Below are 19,645 nucleotides of genomic sequence, written 5' to 3'. Positions count from 1 at the left end.
TTATCGAAACGAAAGATGTACGCACATCTTGTTTCGATAATACAGGTTTCCCCGCCCCTTCGCTGGGATGTACTGTGAGGACGTCCTCAGGAAAACTTGGGCGCCCCTTTCGATTATGCCCCTCTTGGATTTCTGTGTCCAACTACCATCAGTTGGACACTAGGATTTACACCAACCTTTAGTATGCGTAAGTCCTTGTGCCCAAAGATGGGCGTGGGAATCAGCACGAAGTGACCCTTTATAGAATTGTCGCTTTGCACAGATTTTAACTTTGTGTGCTATTTATTGAGTATTGCCCATTATGTATACACTAGTAAAAAAGCCCCGTTTCTGATGCAAATGAATCGGGGGCTAGCAATGTTTTCTTTTGTGTGCATGTGGGAGTGTGTGTGTCCCTGCCCTCTGGCCTTTCTCCCCTCCCCCCTCTGAGTCCTTCACTGTTACAGAGCCAGCTATTTGATTTCGTGCTCTGCTGTTTTCCTTCACTGACTGTGTTACAGAGAGGGCGGGGCAGACACTCATAGGGAAACCGGATATCTCGTCCCCTTCACACTTCCGGCTGGAGGCTTCATAGAACGTTGGTGTTGCTTTTTATATAGAGAGATGTAGTGCCATATTAATTTAACATTCTGTGGAGAATAAACTGCCGGGGAGATGCAGTTTACCCATGTTGGAATCATATTAGGCTCTGATACTTCAGTTTAGCTGTAACAGAATAACTAGATGGGGGGTGGATAGCTCTGGTCCTCAAATACTGCAAGCCAGTCAGTTTCACAATGAATATGAATGAGATGCATTTGCATACAGTAAAAGTGGTGCATGTACTCATTTCATATACAGTATTTAAAGTAAGAACTTCTTGAAATCTGATAGGCTTTTGGCACTCAAGGATTGTTGTTTCCTACCCCTCAGTTAAAGCTTCTGTTATGTAATGCAAATAAACACCTAGGAAAATCCATTTTTAAGACTTGTGGTGAGCTGATGTTTGTTTTCTTTGATTAACGTTTCTGTATTTTAACTAAAGTAGATGTTTACTGTTTATTGCTGTGTGCCATTGCTGAGTGTGTTGCTATTGTTTTGGTTTGCTCAAATCTTCAGCATAGTGGTGAAAAGGTATCTAATAATTTGCTCCTCCAACATTCCATTGTGTCTCACTGGGATCGTAACCACCTGCTGACATCACTCCTCCAGCGTTCTCCTCCAACGTTCCAATGTGTGTCACTGGGATTGTAACCACCTGCTGACGTCACTCCTCCAACGTTCTCCGTCCCCTCTCCCTCCCAGTTCCATGGGACCCTGGAACTGGGAGGGAGGGACGGAGGGACAGAGGGAGGGGGGACCCTGGAAATGGGAGAGAGGGGGACACTGGAACTCGGAGGGTGAGGGAGGGGGGCCTGGAACTCGGAGGGAGGTGGAGGGGGCAGGGGAGAGATACTGCACATGGATGGATGGAGGAGGCAGGGCACAGAGGACGTTGCCTGCATATGGATGAATGCAGGGGAGACAGCATAATGCAGGGGAGGGAGGGGACCCTGAAACTCGGAGGGAGGCAGGGAGGGGACGACCCTGGAACTCGGAGGCAGGGAGGGAGGGAGGGGACGACGACTCTGGAACTCGCAGGGAGGGAGGGGGACAACAACCCTGGAACTCGGAGGGAGAGGGGACGACCCTGGAACTCAGAGGGCAAGAGGGAGGGTGGGGCCCTGGCACACACTCTCATTCTCACACACACACTCTCTCTCTCACAGACACACTCGCACCCAGTCTCACTCTCTCTCTGTCACACACACTCGCACATTCACTCTCTCTCTCTCTCTCTCTCTCTCTCTCTCACACAGTCACTCTCACACACACTCTCTCAAACATACACACTCCGAAGAAAACCTTGCTAGCGCCTGTTTCATTTGTGTCAGAAACGGGCCTTTTTTTACTAGCATTATAGATATTGTGTTATTTGTGGTTCTTATCCTGTTGACTGAGCTGTGTGTTACTTTCAGCTGCCAGTGACTGAAAGATTAAACTGACGGATCCAGTCCATGAAGCTGTCAGTTCTGCTTAAAGTGAAGAAAAGTAATACTTTAAGGGTGGACTTGGGGGGTGGGAGGTGCTAAGGGTGGTCTGGGGGCAGCACCGATGATGTCCTGTCCACCCCCTCCCACATTAGAAGTACCTTGTATGGTGGAGATTCCCAAGCCCTGGCAGCGATCTTCTGTGGAGCCCCTGGGTCATATGTGCAGCAGGAATTCAACAGTGCACTTCCAGTCACCAATGCTGGCACCCTCGTACTTTCTCAGTTCATGTGCATGAGCTGAGCATCCACAGGGAGGGTAGCTGTGTTAGTAGCTGGAAACGTTCCACGACTTCTCCGCTGCCCATACAGCCCGAGGTGCTTCACAGAGAGGACGTCTTCAGCTGGTGGGGGATTCCAGCAGCAATGCCAACAATGTGTGTTGCAGCTGGGTGGCACCCTGTGGTTATACCATTGGTTTACACCATAATTTTATAGGCTTTTTAGCTGTAAAAACATGACCTACATGTATGGTGGTAAGATCAGAGTGAGGGAAAAGGCATAGTAAAATGGTACTGCTTCACAGTTTGAAAAGCTATCACTAATGACACCACTAGTACCTCTTTTTCTTATCAGTTGGATGTCAAAACATGCAATATCAAACGAGCAGAAAAAGAATCCAAAATCTTCCACAGGGGAGCAGCAAGCAAAAGAGGTGGAAGTCGCAAAGACCACAAGTTTCAAGGGGATGGAGTTAAAGTATTTCAAAATCTTTATTCACCAGTAATGGATACAGGCAAAACCCAACACGGGCCATGTTTCAGCACGCTAGCCTTTGTCAGGGGGCCTGTATGGATACTGAGCACAAAACTTAAGCGCTCATCACTATTATAGGCTAAAAATGCAATATAAAATGCTTTAAAAAATAGTTTAAGCACCATAGGTTGTGTAATTTGCCAAGAACGCGAATGGAAATATGATGGCTGTCTAAAGAAAAAAAGCTTATTTTTAAAGAGAAAATGGGAATTTCTAGTTGATTTACTCTTTCTTTATCCTACAGGAGGTTTACAAACCTCGAAGAAAATACAAAAGACAGGATGGTGCTGAAGAGCTGACAGATGAGGAGTCGAGGGTTCATTCTACGCTTCTGGAGTATGGCTGGTAAAATTCATGTCCTCAAAGTTGACTTGTCTTTTTAGTGTTGAAATTCCCATATCCTGTTTACTGCTGGCCAGCTAGTTACTTGTTAAGAGGATAATTGTGTCACTTGTGCATGCATAAATAGTGTCTGCATGCTTTCTTTTGTAGGAGTACTAGCAGATTTTCAAAAGGAATACATCTATGTAATAAGGCTTCGAAAATTACTCCAGAAAATTTATGTGGATACTAGCCGTTGAGCCCGTTAAAACGGGCTACTTTTGGAATGGGGGGGGGGTTCCGAGCCCCCCTTCCCGAGGTCGGCGCCGCCCTGCCTCCCCTGGAGTCGCCGCCACCCCTCCACCCGACCCCAGCAGCACTGTAAACTTACATCACCACGCAGCAACAGGCACATCAGCAAAGCTGCCGTCAGGGCGGGCTTCCTTCTCTGCCTGTGTCCCGCCCTCGTGTGACGTAACGTCGGCGAGGGCGAGACAAAGGCAGAGAAGGAAGCCCGACGGCAGCTTTGCTGATGTGCCTGCTGCTGCGTGGTGATGTAAGTTCACAGTGCTCGGGCCAGATGGAGGGGCGGCGGCGGCGACTCGGGGGGAGGGGGAGCGGTTCCGACGTCTGCAGCATACCAGTAGAGACTTCCCTTTCTGTCCCGCCCCCGTCATCACGTATTGCCGCGGGGGCAGGGCAGAGAGGGAAGTCTCTACTGCGCATTTGCAAGTGAGTACGGTCACTCGCTGTTTATATGTTTGATATTTTAGAGTGGTTGTTAGGCATGTTTGTGTTTCCTGGTTTAATATACACTCAGGTGCACACATACTACACAGCGTTCACCTATTTACCAGCTTGTCCTAATCCTATCCATGAAAACATTTTTGCTCGGTGTTGTGAAGCTTGCGCACCTAAAGCCTGTTTGTGCATAGTTTTAGGTACATAGGACTAGATTGATAAATGGTGCCTTAGGTGCTGGGATGATTTGTGTTAAGTATTCTGTAAAGGGTGCTCTGCGCTGAGCGTTCTTTATAGAATGCTAGTTTAGAGCATATTTCGTGCTAAACTTTGGGCACAAGTATTTCTGCCTGCCGAAAGCTGGTGTAAATGCTCGCACCCAACTGATGGCAGGTGTTCAAATGCAGGTATCCTATAATATTGTGCCTAAATTCTGGGGACATCCCTGCTGCTCGTACCCCTCACATGACCACACACTCTTTGGAATTGCATGCTATGAAATTCGGGTGTGCATGTTGTAGAATAGGGCAGGTCCGCACAGAATTCCTAATTACTGGCAATTAAGTGCACCTAATTGACTAATTAGTTTAAGTGAGGATCGTGTCCAAATTTGGGTGACCTGTACAGAATCTGAGAGATAGTGGGCAGACAGGTTTTATACACAGACAAGCTTAAATACTTTCACCTGCAAAAATGCCTCTTAAAATTTCCTTCTTGTGGTTGTGAGCACGGAGAACAGAGGAGGAAATATGTAAAAGAAATTTGATTTACTCTTTTTTTTTTTTTTTTTTATAGCGTTGCCGAAGGTTTATGAAGCCTAGCATCCTGTTTCCAACAATGGCCAATCCAGGTTGCAAGTACCTGGCAAGATCCCAAAACAGTGCAATACATGTTATGCTGCTTATCCTAGAAATAAGCAGTGGATTTTCCCCAAGTCCATCGTAATAATAGTTTATGGACTTTTCTTTTAGGAAGGTATCCAAACCTTTTTTAAACCCCACTAAGCTAACGGCTTATTATATTCTCTAGCAATGATTTCCAGAGTCTAATTATACATTGAGTGAAGAAATATTTTCTCTGATTAGTTTTAAATTTACTACTTTGTAGCTTCATTGCGAGCCCCCTAGTCCTAGTATTTTTGGAAAGAATAAACAAGCAATTCATGTCTACTCTTATGTGGCTGTAGGGTAGTAGATTATTTCTAGGGGTGCTATATTCAGTTTTACTGTACTTCGTTGCATTTATGAATTACAGATGTCATATTACTTATTTGCCCTCGGTATTGTACATTGGATTGAAAAGCACAGAGCTGGGTAATCTTACTTTGTTACATTCCTCACCCAGTAATCACTGTTTGTGGGAAGAAAAGCTTGGGATGTGTACAGCAGAGCTGATAGTCACAGGAATCCTCAGTTTACAATGTAATAACTGGAGTGCATTTACTAAGGAAATCTGCAGTAGCAGCATGTAATTTTTGAAAGGGTAACTATGATAAGATGAGGAAAATAGTTAAAAAAAAAAAAAAAAAAAAGCGCCAAAAGGCTCAGCGGCAAAGGTTAGGACTTTAAATCAGACATGGACGTTGTTTAAAAATACCAATTTAGAAGCCCAGACCAGAAGTATTCTACGTATAAATAAAGGTGGAAAGAAGAGCAAACTACAGCCAGCATAGTTAAACAGAGAAGTGGAAGAGGCTAGTAGTGCCAAAAGAACATCTTTCAGAATATGGAAAAAAAGATCTGCATAAAGAAAACAAAAAACAAAATAAGCACTGGCAAGTTAGATGTAAAGCATTGATAAAGAAGGCCAAAAGAGAATATGAAGAGAAACTTGCCTCAGAGGCAAAAATGCATATTAATAACTTTTTTCAGGTATATTAGAAGCAGAAAGTCTGTGAGGGATCCATGGACCCATTAGATCAAAGAGTAAAAAAGACATTCAGGGAGGACAGGGCCATAGTAGACAGGCTGAATGATTTCTTTGCCTCTGTCTTTATTGAAGAAGATGTAGGAGATCTACCTGTACCAGAGATGGTTTTCAAAGGTGTTGATGCAGAGGAACTGAAAAGAAATCTCGGTGTACCTGGAAGATGTACTGAGCCAGATTGACAAATTAAAGAGTAGTAAATCACCTGGACTGGATGGTATGCACTCCAGGGTACTGAAGAAGTCAAATATGAAATTGCATATCCACTGTTGGTGATCTGTAACCTGTTGTTAAAATCGTCAGTAATACCTGAAGATTGGAGGGTGGCCACTATAACACCTGTTTTTTTTTAAGGGCTCTAGGGGTGACCTGGAAAATTAGACGGGTAAGCCTGTGCTGGGCAAAATAGTGGAAACTGTTATACAGAATAAAATCACTGAACACAGAAAAATATGGTTTAATGGGACAGAGTCAAAATAAGTACAAATAAGTACCTGTATATAATATGTAAGCCGCATTGAGCCTGCCATGAGTGGGAAAGCGCGGGGTACAAATGTAATTTTTAAAAAAAATGGATTCAGCCAAGGGACGTTTTGCCTCACCAGTTTGTTTGCATGAATAAACGCGGATAGAGGTGAGCTGGTTGATGTAGTGTATCTAGATTTTCAGAAAGCATTTGACAAAGTCCTTCATGAAAGACTCCTGACAAAATTTAAAAGTCACGGGATAGGAGGCAATGTTCTGTTGTGGATCAGGAATTGATTGATGGAAAGAAAACTGAGGTTAGGGTTAAGTGACTATTTTTCAGTGGAGAAGGGTGAATAATGGAATGCCTCAGGGATCTGTACGGGGATGGATGCTATTTAGCATATTTATTAATGATTTGGAAATGGGAACGATGAGTGAGGTGATTAAAATTGCAGGCAGCATCTGAAATGATTCCTCTTAATATATTAATTCAAAAGGAGTGAAGCCTGTGAAACTGGGATTACTTTAATCAGCGGGAATTGGATTGGAGATTCAAGGGTTTGTATTGTTAAACAATTTCTGGTTTTAAAAGGGGAAAAAAAATGAAATCAGGTGTATTACTTTCACTAATATTGGACAATAAGTATGTTTCCAATGAAATTGATGGACTATGCACCACTATGGTCTTGAAGAAACCAACCAGATGATCAATGTGGAATAATGATTTAGATAAATAATAACCGGGGATAATCGGGTTAATACCACGTTTTCTTTGTTTGCTGTTGTTTAAATTGATCTCCTTATCTTGTTTCACTCTCCCTATTTATTTTGTGGTCTAAGAAAGAGAAAGATTGTATAAAATCCATTTATCTTGAGATTGTTTTCTTCTAATATTGTTTTAATGTACAATCATCTCTGTTTTACTGTTTTGCAAGTGATCCTTGTAAAATGAAAAAATTATAAATAAATGATTTTAAAAAAAAAAAAATTGCAGGCAGCACCAAATTATTCAAAGTTGTTAAAAGGCATGCAGATTGTGAAAAATTAGGCATCCAATGGTAGATAGTTTAATATGAACCAGTGCAGAGTGATGCACATTAGGAGGAATAATCCAAATTACAGTTATTTAATGCTAGGTTCCACCCTAGGAGTCGGCACCCAAGAAAAAGATCTAGGTTTCATTGAGGACAATACGCTGAAATCTTCTGCCCAGTGTGTGGCAGCGCCCAAACAAGCAAGCAGAATGCTAGGAATTATTAGTAAAAGGATAGAATATTATAATGCCTCTGTATAGCTCCATGGTGAGACCACACCTTGAGTATTGTGTGCAATTCTGTCACTATATCTTACAAAAATATATAGCAGAATTAGAACATGTTCAAATAAGGGTGACCAAAATGATTAAGAGGATGAAACTCCTCTCATATGAGGAAAGGCTAAAGAAGTTTGAACATTTCAGCTTGAAGAAAAAGGGACAGCCGGGGGGGGGGGGGGGGTATGATAAGAGGTCTACAAAGCACTGAGTGGTATAGAACGGGTAAGCATAAATCAGTATTTTACTCTTTAGAAAAGTACAAAGATTAATGAACACTCAACTCAAGTAAGTTTCATGGTACCACTTATAAAAGGAACAGGAGGAAATATTTTTCACTGAATGAATATTTAAGCTCTGGAACTCGTTGCCAAAGGTTCTGGTATCAGTGGTTAGTATATCTGGGCTTTAAAATGTTTGGACAAGTTCCTGGAGGAAAAGTCCATTGTCTTCTATTGAGACAGACCTGGGGAAAGCCATTTCTTGACCCTGAGATCAGTAGTATGAATTTTGATACTATTTGGAATTCTGTCAGGTACTTGTGATCTGAATTGGCCAATGTTGGAAGCAGGATATTGGGCTAGATGGACCATTGGTCTGACCTAGTATGGTTGTTATGTTCTTATGTGTTTTAGACCTATGAAATCAGAATTTGCATCACATCAGTTCCCGGCTTCCCACCTCCACTACCTGTAACATACCTTCCCACTCATCGTTGGTAGTTTCAGAAATACTGAATGAATGTGAAAAAAACTGACTCAACTTTTTGAAAAGTTCTACTCTGCAAGTGTTTAACCGTTGTGTTTTTTTTTAATCATTTTCCTTTTTTTGGGGGGGGGGGGGGTTAATAACAAAACAAAAAAAAGTGAATTTTCTCAGTGATTGTGCAGGACCATGGGGTACACAAAGCTAGGTTTCCAACCCTGCCCAATCTGCATAAGAAAAATCACAAACTGTGACACCTACAGACTGTACCTCATCTGTTTGGGCTCAAACAAGACCCGGACAACCACAAGGATTTTGAATTTTGTCCTTGCAAGCCCAAAGAAACCCTCTGTCTCCCTCCCCAAACCACTTTAAAGTGAAGAAAGGACCTTTAATAGCACAGATAAAGAACCCTAGAAATCTTCTGTGAGAGATCTGTTGACTCTGTAATTCTTAGGTCCTCTTCTGTTGATATTGCCTGTGTCCCTCACACAGTAGCTTCATAAGTCCTGTCATGAAAGTGCAGCACTCTAAATTCTGATTCTGCACTAGTCTCAGCTAAGATTTCGCAACCTAAAGAGTGTACATGGTTGATACAGTCTCGCAGATCTGAGCAAAAGGCAGCTCCTAAGCCACATGGTTCCAAAGTGGTTGAAAAGCTTCATCCTCTCAGCACAGAGAATCTTAGTGATGCCATAGCCATAACGCACAGACAGAAGCTACATCTGTGTCATCAGCGTTGAGTTAAAAAATAAATGTTGTGAATAATGTTGTGAAGACATAAGTCTAGCGTCAGCCAGCATAGCCTGTAGCTAGGGAGTCCCACGTTATAAGGTCTTTTTATGTTGACAACAGGATAGCAGGTGTAGTTACTTACCTAAAGCGGGTGTTCTCCGTTGACAGCAGGATACAAGTCCTCACATAGCCACCTACCTCCCCAGTGTGTTATATTCTTAACCAGGCTGTAATAAAAACTCAGGTGGTCCCATGTGATAAGAGGCACATATAAAATGAACCTTTTCATAAGCTTCTCAGTGAATCCTGCTGGAGAAGCGTTCTCATTCTGGGCTGTATTGATATCCCCATGTTTTCAGGACTTGTATTCTGCCCTCCATGGAGAACACTTGCTACAAGTAAGTAACTTTGTTTTTTATATAGCGAAACATGGAATTTCATTTATACCTTCAGTAAAGTGGTGTGGTAACTGTGTTAGTCCACTTTTAAAGGTAATAATATTTGCTTATTTCCGATCTGAAGAAGAAGGGTTACCTCTGAAGATGTATTTAGTTAGTCCAATAAAAAAAGGTGGTATCTTATTATCTTTTCTGTGTTTTGATTTATTTCTGTTACATTTATACCTTTACAAAGCCTATGAGATGCTGCTGTGTTTTCAAATTTCCCCACTTAATTCTGCTATTTATGTATATGTTCCACTGCTTAGTTTTATACTTCCCTCTTTATTTTTTACTAGCCGTTAAGCCTGTTAAAACGGGCGAGTATTGGTATGTTCTATTTTGATGTCTAACTCCCTCCCTCCCAGCTCCAAGGCTCTCCTCCGTCCCTCCCTCTCAGCTCCAAGGCCCCAGTCCCTCCCCCCTCCCCTCCTCCCAGCTCCAAGGCCCCCCCTCCTCCCCCTCCCAGCTCCTAGGGACCCCCTCCGTCCCTCCCAGCCAGCTCCAAGGCCCCCCTCTATCCATCTCTCCCAGCCCCAAGGCCCCCCTCCTTCTGACCTCCCATGTCCAGCATCCTTCTTCCTTCCCTGCCATGTCCAAGGCCCTCTGTCCCCCTCCCTCCCAGCTCCAAGGACCCCCGTCCGTCCCTCCCTCCCAGCCAGCTCCAAGGCTCCCCCTCCATCCATCCCTCCCAGTTCCAAGGCCCCCCTCCTTCTGAGACCTCCCCATGTCCAGCATTTCTCCTGTCCTCCCCTCCCTCCCCCCTCAGAGGTCGCCGCTACCGCTCCCCCCCCCCCCCCCTCCGTGGTCGCCGCTGCCCCCCCTCCTTCCGGGCCGGGCCCTCTTCTCTCCATTAAACGTACAGCGCCTCACCTCTGAAACCGCAGCAGGCAGATCGCCTCCCGTCGGCCTTCCTTCCCTGCCTGTGTCCCGCCCTCGTGTGACGTAACGTCGGCGAGGGCGGGACACAGGCAGGGAAGGAAGGCCAACGGGAGCTGATCTGCCTGCTGCGGTTTTGGCGCTGTAAGTTCAATGGAGAAGAGAGGGCCCGGCCCGGGTGGAGGGGGGCCGGCGGCGACCTGGGAGGGGGGAGCGGTAGCAACCTCGGAGGTTCCCTCCCTCCCCTTCCGTGTGGTGCACTCCTCAGCGCAGTTTCCCTCTCTGTTCCGTCATCGCGTCTTGACGCGGGGGCGGGACAGAGAGGGAAGTCTCTACTGCGCATTTGCAGGTGAGTCGGTCACTTGCCATTTATATGTTTGATAGCTGATTTTTTATTTTTTTTTTATTTTTTACAACATGGTCTACTACACTTTTGCCAAAGCACTTTTCACTATTTTATCTCATGCTTGTTTGTCCTTTTAGATATTCTGACTCTTTGATGTGAGTATTTTCTGGTGTTTAGCTTTTTTCATTTTTGGCTTGATTTTGTGTCTTTGACAGCAAAACTAAAAAAAAAAAAAAAAGCCTGGCTGCTGGTTGCTGTTGCTAAGTAATACTTGATCTCTCATATAAGCTGTTTCGTTTGACGTAATTAACATCTTTCAACTTGACATAGTACAAGAGACAAAAGCTGTTTGGTGTTTCTTATATAACACAATTACAAATATGGTGTATTTCAAAATGTAACATGCTGTGTGGCTGCTTATAAATAGAAAGGGGGAACTGCATGGAAGTTCTAGGAGATATTACTTTTTATTGCACTACATCAGTTCGTTTTCGATATGTATAAATTTTACTCATCAGCCTCTCATGGTACCTTTGCATTATCTACATTTTACTATGAAGCAAAATAGGAGGAGTGGCCTAGTGGTTAGAGCCCCGGTCTTGCAATCCAGAGGTGGCCAGTTCAAATCCCACTGCTGCTCCTTGTGATCTTGGGCAAGTCACTTAACCCTCCATTGCCTCAGGTACAAACTTAGATTGTGAGCCTTCAAATTTCCTAGTGTACCTGAACTTAACTCATTTTGAGCTACTACTGGAAAAGGTGTGAGCAAAATCTAAATTAAATTGAGATTCTGTTGCTACTATCTGAGATTTTACATGGAATGTTGCTACTATTTGAGATTGAGATTCTACATGGAATGTTGCTATTCCACTAGCAACATTCCATGTAGAAGCCTGCCCTTGCAGATCAGCAACGCGGCTGTGCAGGCTTCTGTTTCTGTGAGTCTGACGTCCTGCACATACGTGCAGGACATCAGACTCACAGAAACAGAAGCCTGCACAGCCGCGTTGCTGACCTGCAAGGGTGGAACATTGAACGTTACTACTATTTGAGATTCTACATGGAATCTTGCTATTATTGGTGATTCTACATGGAATGTTGCTAGTGGAGGAGTGGCCAAGTGGTTAGAGCACCAGTCTTGCAATCCAAAGGTGGCCAGTTCAAATCCCACTGCTGCTCCTTGTGATCTTGGGCAAGTCACTTAACCCTACATTGCCTCAGGTACAAACTTAGATTGTGAGCCCTCCTGGGACAGAGAAATATCCAGAGTACCTGAATGTAACTCACCTTGAGCTACTACTGAAAAAGGTGTGAGCAAAATCTAAATAAATAAATATTTGCCAATTATGTAATTGTACTCTGAAAGCCACTTAGGTGCCCTTTTACTAAGCCGTGTAAGGGTCTACTCGCGCCAAAATGGAGTTACTGCCCGGCCACCGCGTGGGTCTTGCGGTAATCTAATTTTTGGCGAACGTCCGATACGTGCGTCCAAAAAATAATTAGTATTTTCGGACACGCATATTGAGCGCGCAAAGTGGCATTTGCCATGCGTAGGACATTACCACCCGGTTACTGCGTGAGACTTTACTTGCTAGGTCAATGGCTGGCGATAAAGTCTCAGACCCAAAATGGACGTGCAGCAATTTTCATTTTGCCGCAAGTCCATTTTCGGCAAAAATTTTTAAAAAAGGCATTTTTTTACAGGTGCGCTGCAAAATGATTCTGCATGTGCCCAAAACACACGTCTACACTACTGCAGGCCATTTTTCAGCAAATTGTAAAAGGGCCTCTTAGTGAACTAGAAACTGAAACTCCTACTTAACAGTTTATGCCCATAGTAGCATAGTCTATTTGTATTGGGGCACACGAACAGAGCAAAAATTCACAGACGACACAACAAATCTAGTATAAATAATGTTAAAAATGAAATGGGAAGGGAAATATGTGGGGGCCTGAATAGGGGATCCTGAATTGTAATCTACCTAAGATGCCCAGTTATGGTCAAGTTCCAAAACCATAGGATACCAGCAGTGTAGCTCTGCAAATGTCTTCTTTTAGAGGTTGTTTCAGATACTTGGTGAGTTTCAAGTTATCCCACCTCATGTTGTTGCTTCCACACCACTGCTCTTCTGCCTAGTTAGATAATACAGTGGTGGAAATAAGTATTTGATCCCTTGCTGATTTTGTAAGTTTGCCCACTGACAAAGACATGAGCAGCCCATAATTGAAGGGTAGGTTATTGGTAACAGTGAGAGATAGCACATCACAACTTAAATCCGGAAAATCACATTGTGGAAAGTATATGAATTTATTTGCATTCTGCAGAGGGAAATAAGTATTTAATCCCTCTGGCAAACGAGACCTAATACTTGGTGGCAAAACCCTTGTTGGCAAGCACAGCGGTCAGACGTCTTCTGTAGTTGATGATGAGGTTTGCACACATGTCAGGAGGAATTTTGGTCCACTCCTCTTTGCAGATCATCTCTAAATCATTAAGAGTTCTGGGCTGTCGCTTGGCAACTCGCAGCTTCAGCTCCCTCCATAAGTTTTCAATGGGATTAAGGTCTGGTGACTGGCTAGGCCACTCCATGACCCTAATGTGCTTCTTCCTGAGCCACTCCTTTGTTGCCTTGGCTGTATGTTTTGGGTCATTGTCGTGCTGGAAGACCCAGCCACGACCCATTTTTAAGGCCCTGGCGGAGGGAAGGAGGTTGTCACTCAGAATTGTACGGTACATGGCCCCATCCATTCTCCCATTGATGCGGTGAAGTAGTCCTGTGCCCTTAGCAGAGAAACACCCCCAAAACATAACATTTCCACCTCCATGCTTGACAGTGGGGACGGTGTTCTTTGGGTCATAGGCAGCATTTCTCTTCCTCCAAACACGGCGAGTTGAGTTCATGCCAAAGAGCTCACTTTTTGTCTCATCTGACCACAGCACCTTCTCCCAATCACTCTCGGCATCATCCAGGTGTTCACTGGCAAACTTCAGACGGGCCGTCACATGTGCCTTCCGGAGCAGGGGGACCTTGCGGGCACTGCAGGATTGCAATCCGTTATGTCGTAATGTGTTACCAATGGTTTTCGTGGTGACAGTGGTCCCAGCTGCCTTGAGATCATTGACAAGTTCCCCCCTTGTAGTTGTAGGCTGATTTCTAACCTTCCTCATGATCAAGGATACCCCACGAGGTGAGATTTTGCGTGGAGCCCCAGATCTTTGTCGATTGACAGTCATTTTGTACTTCTTCCATTTTCTTACTATGGCACCAACAGTTGTCTCCTTCTCGCCCAGCGTCTTACTGATGGTTTTGTAGCCCATTCCAGCCTTGTGCAGGTGTATGATCTTGTCCCTGACATCCTTAGACAGCTCCTTGCTCTTGGCCATTTTGTAGAGGTTAGAGTCTGACTGATTCACTGAGTCTGTGGACAGGTGTCTTTCATACAGGTGACCATTGCCGACAGCTGTCTGTCATGCAGGTAACGAGTTGATTTGGAGCATCTACCTGGTCTGTAGGGGCCAGATCTCTTACTGGTTGGTGGGGGATCAAATACTTATTTCCCTCTGCAGAATGCAAATAAATTCATATACTTTCCACAATGTGATTTTCCGGATTTAATTTGTGATGTGCTATCTCTCACTGTTACCAATAACCTACCCTTCAATTATGGGCTGCTCATGTCTTTGTCAGTGGGCAAACTTACAAAATCAGCAAGGGATCAAATACTTATTTCCACCACTGTATATGGTGATCTATTAAAATGATAGCAGATAAAAACCATTTGGCCCATTCAGTTTGACCTGTTGTCTTCCTCACTTGTCTTTTACCCCTCTGAACTCACAGATTCCTAATACACAAAATCATTGCCATCTCCCCCCTGTCCTCCAATCCACTAGTGCTTCCGTACCTGCCCAAATAATGCTCATTTTTAGTATTATAAACGTGGGAACTTTGTGCAAGTTACCCCATCCTTTCTGGAATCTCAGGGCAGTCGTACCACTATTCTTTGCCCGTTGGTTTCATTTTCCAGCTCCAGCCCTCTGATCTTTATATGGGACATGATGGTAGATAGTGGATTCATGTCCACTACATCAAACTAAAAGCATTGTCACAAAGAATATACACACAAAAATATTGGTTACAGTTCTAATAGCATTTTCTTATCTTTGTATGAGATTATCCCTCTGTAAGAATAAACCTTTGTAGTGGTTGCTACTGACTCTGGAGATATCGTCATTCTTTCTAGGTAATATTGAAGCAGATTTAGGAAGTAAAGAAATTTTAGATTCAGCCACCTGGCCTGATTATATCCTGGATAATCTTGACCCCTCTGCTACTGAGTGCATTAACATCCTATAGGAAATTAATTTGCTGGTCTGTTCCAGAGGGTGTTTTGCCTCCTCTGTATCCTCTGTTGAAGAGCCCCAGAGAAATCAGCTGCTATAGAAATGCTAAGTAGTAGTAGTAGTAGTAGATTTTACTATTCTGTGCATACTTCTCCAGAGTTATGGTAGTTCACGTATCCTCTAATGTAATTTCCTCAGGTCTCTGTAGAAAAATGCCACAAGCTTATACAGGGTCATAAACTTAGGGCTTCCGCCCGAGGGACCTCTTGAGAGACCTTCATGGGCCAACAAGAAATCATGTATTGCTGTTCGTCGTCGATGATACGTTGAAACCCTCTGCTCTGTGTGCTGGGGCAGCTAAGAAAACAAATAGAATGTTAGGTATTATTAGGAAAGGAATGGGAAGCAAAAATGAGGACGTTATAGTGCCTTTGTATTGCGACTGCACCTCAAATATTGTGTTCAATTGTGGTCACTGCATCTCAAAAAACATATAGTGGAATTAGAAAAGGTACAGAAAAGGGCAACGAAAATGATAAAGGGGATGGGACGACTTCCCTATGAGGAAAGGCTGAAGTGGTTAGGACACTTCAGCTTGGAGAAAAGATGGCTGAGGGGAGATATGATAGAGGTCTATAAAATAATGAGTGAAGTGGAATGGGTAGACGTGAATCATTTGTTTACTCTTTCCAAAAATACTTGGACTAGGGGGCATGCGATGAAGCTACAAAGTAGTACATTTAAAACGAATCCGAGAACGTTTTTCTTCACTCAACGTATAATTAAACTCTAGAATTTGCTGCCAGAGAATGTGGTAAAGGCGGTTAGCTTAGTGGGGTTTAAAAAAGGTTTGTACGGCTTCCTAAAGGAAAAGTCCATAGACTTGGGGAATGACTTGGGGAAAATCCACTGCTTATTTCTGAGATAAGCAGCATAAAATGTATTGCACTTTTTTGAGATCTTGCCAGGTATTTGTGACCTGGATTGGCCACTGTTGGAAACAGGGTGCTGGGCTTGATGGACCTTTGGTCTGTCCCAGTGTGGCAATACGTATGTTCCCTGGCTTCCGGTAGCACTCGTTGGTGAAGATGCTTAGGCCCATTTTTTATGCACAGCATCTTGTTGTGACCCAGCCTGTATGATTGACTCAAAACTCGATGGGTTCTGTCCTCTGAACAGTACAGCTGCCCATCTTCTGGGGGCATCAAGGCATTTGCGGAACCTGTCAAAATGATGTTGGAAAGTGCAGGATGCTGTAGTAAAGCTTCGAACCTGCTTGAAAAGTTCAGCATCTCACCAGGGATCTACTCCAAACATCTGGCAACAAATCCTCCAGCGGCAGAATGACAGAGAGACTCAGGAGGAGAAGCTTTTTCTTCCTTTCTCTTGCCCATTGTGGAAAAGTCATAATTATGGTAAAGAACAGTATGCAGGAACAGGCCAACACTTAGTCCCTTATTTATTGGCTGGCGGGAGGGAAGACTGACAGGTAGGTTTTACAGCATATTCCCCCTGTAAAGAATTTTCAAAATAGGTAAACAAAATGATGAAACCCACAAATAAAACAAAGGAAAAATGGGGAGGGGGGGCAGAGACCACACACTTTTATTTTATGTGGGATTGGTAGAGCAGTGTTTGGATGTTGGAACTAATTTTAATAACAATGCTGCAAACTGGAAATCTCAGAGTTAGTATAGATCAGACAAAATAAGTTAATGTTTTTATTTTGTGAGAGACTTGGAGTTTGTTAAAAAAAAATGGAAACTGTCAGTGACATGAGAACAAAAAGAATCCTCTTATCAGAAAAAAAAAAGAGAGAGAGACGCTCCAGGGAAGTGCCTGTAACTAGGACTTGAGAGGAAAAGTGAAGCACACGGCAAAAGGCAGAGAACCAAGCAAAGAATTTCAGAGCATGATTTAAAAATAAAAAAAAGAAGCTTTGAAGATGTGGCAAAAATCTGTTTTATTTCTTGATAATCAGCTTTCCACCAAAGGAAATGAGAAGCAGCAAGCTCAGTATGGAACTTACAAGTCATATGAACTACATGCTGTAAAAATTGAAGGTGTTAAAAAATCCCTGTATAGAAAAACATTTGTTTAAAAAAGACATGTATTGCAGAGTACGTTTTAGTGGTAATAAATAAATAATAAAATATATCTGTGTGTGTGTATATATATATATATATCTTATATAATAATTCTCCCCTTCAACATTCTAATGTGCCTGGGACCGTGCCTCCCTCACAGGTGGTCTGCTAGTTAGTTTAGAATGCACTGACGTCAGTGATGTGACTGACAGCTGATTCCAAGGCAAGGGGAGGAGTACTCCTCCCCCTGCCTGGGAAACAGCTGTCAGTGGCCCCCCTCGGCGCAACAACCAAGTCCCTGCCCTGCAAAACTGCGAGCCAGGCAGGGGGAGGAGTAGGTTTCCCTACTCCTCCCCCTGCCTACGAATCAGCTTTCAGTGCCCCCCCCTCTCGGCGCAATAACCAAGCACCGGCGCAACACCAAAACCCCTACCCCCCTCGACGCATCACCCAAGACCCTCCCCCCAGCGCTTTACCAAAGCCCTCCCCCCCCTAGCGGGCACATCAACCCCCGCCCCACCTCCCTCTTCCCTGCCCCCCCTGCAGCCACTCATGTCCAGCAACCCGCCCCTACCCCCCCCCCCCCCCCCCCCGGGCACATCAACCCCCTCGCCACCCGCAGCCGCCAATACTAACGCTGTCCGGCTGCTGCTGCTTCTCCTGTGGAGCAGCAGCGGCCGGTACAAAAAGAAAAAAGCCAAAAAAAAAAAAAATTTAAACCTGAAACGTGGCTCCGTAGACAGCCATCTGGCATTGGCTGTCGACTCTGCAGCTGCTCCTCCTCTCCCCTTTACGTCACTGCCCCTGCAGGAAGACCCCGGAGGAGCACAGTGACGTCAGAGGGGAGAGGAGGAGCGGCTGCAGAGACGACAGCCAATGCTAGATGGCTGTCTACAGAGCCGTGTTTCAGGTTTAAAATCTTTTTTTGGCTTTTTTCTTTTTGTACCGGCTGCTGCTCAACAGGAGACGCAGCAGCGGCCAGACAGCGTTAGTATTGGCGGCTGCGGGTGGCGAGGGGGTTGATGTGCCCGGGGGGGGGTAGGGGCGGGTCGCTGGACATGAGTGGCTGCAGGGGGGCAGGGAAGAGAGAGGTGGGGAGGGGGTCCTGAGACCAGATGGGTGGCTGCAGGGGAGGGCAGGGGAGACAGAAGGGATGCTGCACGGGGAGAGGAGGGTCGCTGGACATGGGTGGCTGCAGGGGGGGCAGGAGAGAGAGGAGGGCCGCTGCACATGCATGGCTGCAGGGGGAGAGGAGGGTTGGTGGGGAGGGGGTCCTGAGACCAGATGGGTGGTTGCAGGGGGGGCAGGAGGGACGCTGCGGGGGGGGGGGGGGGGATTACCTTGCTAGCGCCTGTTTCATTGCCTACCGAAACGGGCCTTTTATACTAGTATATATATAATTTCTATTTCTATATCTCAAATTATTGGAACAAAACAAACAACACAATATTGCCCTACAGTTGAATTGGGACTTCTGGAAATCATTCACCTTTTAAAGTAAAGGTGGCTTTGAGGCATATTTTCAAAGCACTTAGCCTTCCAAAGTTCCATAGAAACCCATGGAACTTTGGAAGGCTAAGTGCTTTGAAAATATCCCTCAAAATTTATCACTAAAAATGAATCCTGAGCACCAGCTTTGTCGGCATGGTATAAAATGAAAGCTTTCTGTTTTAATTGGCTCCTTAACGATCCTTGGAAGCATCTTTATCGTCAGAGATGTAAGAAACCAGTATTATACGTGTTGATGCCCTGGTGGTCTTCATAGTAGTAGTACTATTTATTTCTATAGTTCTACTAGACTTGTGCAACAATGTGGTGTTTTTAGACTTGTCTTTCTGGATTTCATGTGCTTCACATGCTTAGGAATCGTTTCAACTTTGAAATGCCTGGTTAAAAAGTGAAGGTTTAGCTGTTACAGAGTAAGAGCTTTACTATTTGCCTTGTACCCTTTTTGGAGCACTACAGAGTGTGAAATGCATAGTATTTTAACTTTTGCATGAAATAGCATGTTTTTCTTCCCCTGAACTTGGAAAGTTGAACTGAATTGCACCGACAGATGGAGCAGATTTTGTGTTTGCTGAGATTCTAAATCCCAAGATCTGAAGGTGGTAGGATTTAGCACATCTGACTAGTATCGTAGGCCTCAAGACATACTTAGCAGCATCAACAGACCCAACATTCAAAAAGTGTTGTAGTATGAAAGTGATGGGCAATCTGTGTTCCTAAACTTGGACAAGTGTTTGGATGTGTAGAAGGAATACGTGAGAAGTTATCAGGATGCACTAATTTGTAAAATAAGACAAAAATCATTCCAAGTATCAAATGAGAAAACAACCAGAAATGTATAGAAAATAGAGCTACTTAGTAATCACAAACTGGAACAGTGAAATGCTTTTTTTGTTGTTGTTGTTGAGGGGGCAAGCTCCATCCCCAACTCTATTTCCTTGTTCTCATATTACCATTAGTCATTCTTAGATAATATGTTTTAAAATATAAATCATATAGGCTATAATTAATTC

General features: G+C 44.1%; 1 protein-coding gene across 3 annotated transcripts in view; it reads left to right on the top strand.

Annotated features, from left to right (window-relative positions):
* The window catches only part of CCDC93 (coiled-coil domain containing 93), a 225,763-nt gene that overhangs the window by 35,030 nt on the left and 171,088 nt on the right, over positions 1-19,645 (top strand). For 2 of the 3 annotated variants that reach the window (XM_030209954.1, XM_030209953.1), the window contains one exon: positions 3,069-3,169. In XM_030209954.1, the coding sequence (XP_030065814.1) occupies positions 3,069-3,169 (101 nt within the window). The remainder of the gene's footprint in view (positions 1-3,068; positions 3,170-19,645) is intronic. The other variant, XM_030209955.1, reaches the window with a different exon arrangement.

The sequence above is a fragment of the Microcaecilia unicolor genome, chromosome 7 (assembly GCF_901765095.1).
Source record: "Microcaecilia unicolor chromosome 7, aMicUni1.1, whole genome shotgun sequence".
NCBI lineage: Eukaryota > Metazoa > Chordata > Amphibia > Gymnophiona > Siphonopidae > Microcaecilia > Microcaecilia unicolor.
The sequence above is the reverse complement of the archived record's forward strand: the minus strand, read 5'-3'. Positions and strand labels throughout refer to the sequence as shown.